Here is a 6,000-nt window from a genome sequence, read left to right on the forward strand (position 1 = left end):
GCTCAATTCAAATGCACTTTCGTAAAGCTTTGTTAAATTAAATTTCATTTTAAGTGGACTACAAAGTTATTTCTAGTACAAAGAGGAGTGAATCTGCAGTATTTTGCTTTTTCATAATTTTTCCTTTTCATGTTTTCTAACTTTGATAGTACAATACAAATAAGGAAAATAATAGGATTCTAATTGTTAACACACAATTTTAATTAATTAGTTTCTTGAATATTGTATTAATCAGGGAAATAATGTTCCCCTGAATGCGTTTTTTAAAATAAAATTTTGTCAAGAATTCATCATTTTAATGGGATTATCGTCAATTTCAAAAAATCGGGCCCATTTTTGTGGATACATCCGAAAGATTCGTTTCTGACAAATTACTTGACACACGAAAGATAAAATTGAAATGATATTCATTTTAGTGTCGTTGTAAGGCAGGCCGACGCCTGTGGGTAAATTTCTAAAATACTAATGATGGTTCTTCACGTGCAAACACGCATGTCATATGTTCAAGTGCAGATTTTGGCAAGATATGGCGAGTATTGTCGCCTGTTCTTTGTCATTAATGTCTATTGGCACATGTACCATATGCTTTACTTTAAGTTATAACTGTAGTGCAGACCGGGTTCTATGTATCTCACTATAGCGTTTTTACTGTCTGTGTCTTTATATGTCTTTACCTGATTATCAGACTCCAGCAGCCTCTGTGCAGAATCACGAACTGGTCGTGTGTGTTAAGATTCAAAGCACGTATAAAAAAAAAAAAATCCGTATCTCAATGTTGTTCACTCATGTTGTGTGTCCTCTACATTTGCATTACCCTCTCTTCAATTGTTTAAAAGGTAATTTAAATAAATAACGTACGAAAAAGAAATGGAATAATTACAACTTTCCCTAAAAAAAAACAAAAACAAAAAAACAAAAAAAAAACACGTATACCGCTTACAGTTCTGAAGACTTCTTAGGTTTTAATTTGTCTTAACATTCAATATGCTTCTGCGATCAATGTCCGTTATCTGTCTGTTTCTATCTCTCTCTAGTCTTCACATTTTTTTTATATTTAGATATTTTTTTCAGTAATTTAATTCACTTTTTTTATTTTCTATTATTCAGACGTAATTATCTTCCTAATAAAGGTATCAAAATGGATGTTTCCATCTTTTGTAGAACGGAAGCGAAATTACGAAGTAAAATGAGCGCTGATATATAGAATATATCATTTGTTGTATTCTTTTCCTGTTGTATAAATGTTTGCATGGTAATCTTCCCGGATCTACACAAGAGATGGGACGCAGAATGTCATTATTTCCCTCGTTATAGTTTCATTTTGATCTACAGTGAGGTGAGTCGCTGTTTTAGGAAATCAAAGCTCGCACAAGCCTCTGTCATTTGAAAGATAATATGCTAAATACTCGTTTATCAATCCGACATAAACTGTACGCTTAGTAGGATAGTTCATTAGTGATTGTGCCCATAATAACACGTGAAGTGTGGGAACTGGCGTTTGCACAACGGCCTTAGGGCCGAAGCATGCTGCTCGTGAAAAATGGACCAACGGGACCTAGCACGCGTCCAGTTGATGAAGGGGACACAAGATTAATGACCCTCATCAATCGAAATGATCGGACGTCAGGAAAAGGAATCAAGTCCATCCGCAAAGTTTTACGCCATTTGGAAATAAGTCTGTAAAAACCGAAAATTGCTCTGAATAATTCTTAATTTCCAACATCCAATTCCGCGTATAATTTTCTTGCTGTAAACGGCCAAAGTACCATGCAAAGAATATTAACGAATCAGTAGAAAGCAATGTTGTAATAATTAAAAATGTGCATAATAACATTCCTTGGCGCTAGTTTTATAAATTGAATTGCTCTTTTTCTATACGAACCAGGAATCTTGGCAAAACAGAAGGAAACTGGAAAAATCGTGACATTTTGTCTAATTAGCTGCAGTCTGTAATTTTCTGTAATTAGATATTTTTAATGGACATTCTTTGGGCACGTGTAAATTTTGATGTCGCAGGGAGAGAAATGATTTTTAAGAAATCTGCGAATTTCTATTATTGAATTCTTAAAATCTCTGAGTCATAGCTAAAACATTCCTTGAACAAGATTTCATTGAGAAACCTCTCTATTTTCAAAGTTCTTAATGTCATGTTACGTTCCGTTTCCAGAGATAAGATAGGGAAGTTATCACCAGAAGAAATTTATTTGGTTTTAACTTTTCCACATTTAGTCCTTCCTTCACACTTATGCCTCACAGGGAGTTTTATGGTACATTTAGGATAGAGTATCGTCACCTGCTGAACGATCAAACGATTGCTGCTTGTAAACATATATTAAATGTGGACTCTACAAGCTAGATTGATGTATACTACTGCCACTTTCATAGATAATTTGGGCCAAAGCGACAGCCCTTTTATCTACATCATATCTATACTGCTAATGGACTTTATTATCAAATTTGTTTGCAATTCAGCAGAATCCCCAACTTTGTATGGTGCGAGCAAAGTAGATTTATGCTCTTTCGTTGCGGAATCTTGACGTGCAGTGATTATACAGATCAGAACAAATGGCGGATGACATTTACTTTTGGATCCCTTCTCTATTTCCTGAGTATAGAAAGCAATCCCGTCTTCTGATTTGATGCGCTTGGATCGCACAAAGAGAACAATTCTGTTTGAAGGTGCCATTAAAGCTTGTTTACGTTTCATCAGGATCCCCTCCTCCCCCCTATTGATAAATCCAAGAAATAGAGATGCAAAAGCGACATGCTCTGTTGCCGACCTTATCGAGTCAAGAGAGGAGACTCTGTTAATTTCGTCTTCATTTCCGGTAGCGGGAGGCGGCATGGCGCGTCCATGTGCACCTGAGGCAGACTGGCTGGGCTTATCAGACACGTTTTACCGCTAGGACTTGTGACGATACGCTCACACGGCAGATTAATAAAAGTTTGGTAGAGTTCTGTGCCATCAGGTGTCCTGGTATCTAATACTTACTTGGGCTAAACGTTAATTGGAAAATACAATTAAGACCAGTGTGTCCGCTTGATATACCAAGAAGACGATCACTCCCCGAGTCCGACGTCTGTTTAGTGTGAGCCAAGGCTACCTCTGGCGAACTGTACTATACCAGGGGGCGCCTTTCACTTTAATCCTGTACACCGGCCAGTTGAAATTCAACAGGCACCTGTGCCTCGCCGCGGTAATGATTGACACCAGTTTTGTAACACGCGCAGATCCGATCAGTTTAAAAGAGAAATTCGGAGCATCAGATGTACAGTGCTGATAGGACGCAAGCACAGATTACAAGTAATTAGCAGAGAGAGAAAAAAAATTGGTGCCGAATTTTATTTTTCTTGATTTATTGGAAAAAAAGCTACATATTTTGTGAAATACAGTTCGTGACAATTGTGAGTGGCAGGGTGGTGAAATTTTAACATTCATTCAGTTATATTAATTACCAAAACTATGCGAAACACTTTATTTGCTGTTTTGTTGGAATCTAGAAAAACATAATCTGTGATGTGTGCTTTCAGTGAATTTCATAGAATTCAGTAGGCAACTGGCGGATAATAAAAATGTGGATTAATTTTATTTTATTAATAGTGCAATTGTTCCATTTCGGTTTTGGCGTTAAACTTGGCACGTGTTATCAGGATGGTAACTGTCATTTGCCTTCTTGTTTTTGTGGAGGAAAAAGCGCGCCAGGAAATCTGGAACCAGCGGAAATTCCACAAATGATAATGTTTTCATTTGATGATGCTGTAACAGGGGAAATTCATGAAATGTATGAAAAGTTGTTTTCCCGAGGACGACTGAACCCTAACGGCTGTCCGATTACTATGACAATGTTTGTGTCTCATAATTTCACGGACTATAACCTTGTGCGGTCTTTATTCCGAAGAGGACACGAAGTGGCTGTCCACAGCGTCACTCACAGAACTCCAACCACATTTTGGAAAGAGGCTACTTATAATCAACTACAGTACGAAATTACAGAACAACGGAGTATTATTGCCGAAAATGCTGGAATACCTGTTCGAAATATTACGGGATGGCGGAGCCCGTTTTTACAGCCATCCGGTGACGCTCAGTTCGCGTTATTACAAGAAAAGGGGTTTGAGTACGATTCCACATTAACAATTGCAACTGAAAATGGTTTTAGTGCAAAACGATGGCCTAACACCATGGACTATGGGTGGCAGTTGGATTGCAATGTCCGCCCGTGTCCGTTCGGAAAATATCCTGGACTATGGGAGGTTCCGGTTCAGATGCTGGAAGTAGGGGATTCCGGAAGTGGGTGTCTTTACGCGGATTCCTGTCGTCCGAAAACAATGGAGGAAGCATTCCAATTGTTCTGGGTCAACTTCCACAACCATTACACGGGGTCGCGTTCCCCCTTATTTTTTACTATGCACCCTTCATGGTTACGAGAGGAGCATAACATGAAGGCATTGAATTACTTTCTTTTGACAATTTTACATTATTATCATGATGTTTATTTTGTGACTTATCAACAACATTTAGCTTGGATGAGAAATCCCACACCTTTATCGGATATTTTAAGGTTTGCGCCCTGGAAATGTGACCACTTGCGGGTCATTTCCGATAAAGAGGGCCAGGGCAATGGACGAAACAACGCTAATCCTTCCTACATTTCCCTGAAACTTTTCCTTGTCTTTTCTGCAATTCCATTGTTATATAGAAAAATATTTTTTGATTTACATTTTCCTTTACATTAAAATATATACCTCTTCAGGTCTTTATATTTTTCTCTCAGATTATCTTTAGCGATTACACAAAGTACGTGAACAATTCTTAATGTCAAAATGTATGAACTATGTAAGTTTTTATTTCTTTAATTGTTTCATAATTAAGGACAGATGGTACAAACATACTTTTACAAAAAATCATGAAAATAACAACTGAAGTCATGTTTATAGAAGTAAAATGAATACTTTTAACCGCATAGATTTTAAATTTTCATTCAAAGTTGTATAGATTTATAAGGGTGGTAGTAGAGGGGTAGATATTGAACATTATAGAAAGTTTATATTGTAGTAATTTAATATTCGCATAATTTACCACCGAAATAGCTCCAAAAATTTATACCAATCCAGGCATCCATTTTTTTGTGTGTATCATCTGTCCTTAAGGAAGAAAAAAAATCGATGCAGAAAGTTTTCACTTCAGTCTTTAATCATAAAATATCTAATTCGTTGGAAAATTCTATACTTAAAAAAACTAAACATTTGAGTATCTTATATCACACGTGCGTTATGTTATTATATTATTACATGTATACTTTTTAGGGAATCAGTTCAGGCGTTAACGTTCAATGCTACTAAAACTTGAAGTTTTTGAACAGAGTGAAACAATAAGATTAAAAAAAGAATAGAAACATTTGAAAGAAAAGAGGTATTACCATGCATTTTAATCGTAGCGATAATGCATTGTTTATTATTTCACATGTAGACAAATATTGCGTATCCATATCTATGTACTCTTAGAAAGATCCAACCAAAACTGTGCAAACAAATTAATTATACCTGCCTCTAATCCTTGAATAGGATTTTATAAAAAACTACACTTCAAAATAAATGTTACTGTGCAAATAATCAGGTCGTTTTTCAAGTACAAATACAAAAATACTGTAAAGGAAAAGTATTGTCAGTGTGTTGCTGTTCGATAGATCGGTATTTTTTTTTTTTAATATTTCATTTTATTATGTTTGATACTTGAACGTTCTGAGAGCATTTCGAACATATATTGAAAGAGGACAAATATTTAAGACATTTTTATAGAACTAGGAAATAAAAAATATATTTTTTATTAACAATAAATATCTGAATTTTCCTTAAATTATTCGAATTCATTGAAGTTGCTCGACATAAAAATGAAACAATTAAATTTTGAGAAATCAGGGAAAGAATGTGATATGTATTTGACAGTTTTCTGCAGTTGTTATTAAATTTGCCGAAATAAACTACGTACGGAATGTGTTT

At 35.6% G+C, this 6,000-nt stretch overlaps 1 protein-coding gene across 1 annotated transcript; it reads left to right on the forward strand.

Moving 5' to 3' along the window:
- The first annotated feature begins 2,336 nt into the window (after window positions 1–2,336).
- On the forward strand, window positions 2,337–4,753 carry LOC133172710 (chitin deacetylase 7-like). Its single transcript, XM_061307662.1, has one exon. The coding sequence runs from the start codon at window positions 3,574–3,576 to the stop codon at window positions 4,735–4,737; it is 1,164 nt and encodes a 387-aa protein (XP_061163646.1). The 5' UTR covers window positions 2,337–3,573; the 3' UTR covers window positions 4,738–4,753.
- Window positions 4,754–6,000: the final 1,247 nt, after the last annotated feature.

Source organism: Saccostrea echinata, unplaced genomic scaffold, assembly GCF_033153115.1.
Source record: "Saccostrea echinata isolate AGI-Se365-2 ecotype Australia unplaced genomic scaffold, CSIRO_AGI_Sech_v1 ptg000054l, whole genome shotgun sequence".
Classification (NCBI taxonomy): Eukaryota; Metazoa; Mollusca; class Bivalvia; order Ostreida; family Ostreidae; genus Saccostrea; species Saccostrea echinata.

Bases quoted from the DNA above. Each gene is read 5' to 3' on its own strand.
- LOC133172710 (XM_061307662.1), top strand. From the start codon at position 3,574: ATGTGGATTAATTTTATTTTATTAATAGTGCAATTGTTCCATTTCGGT.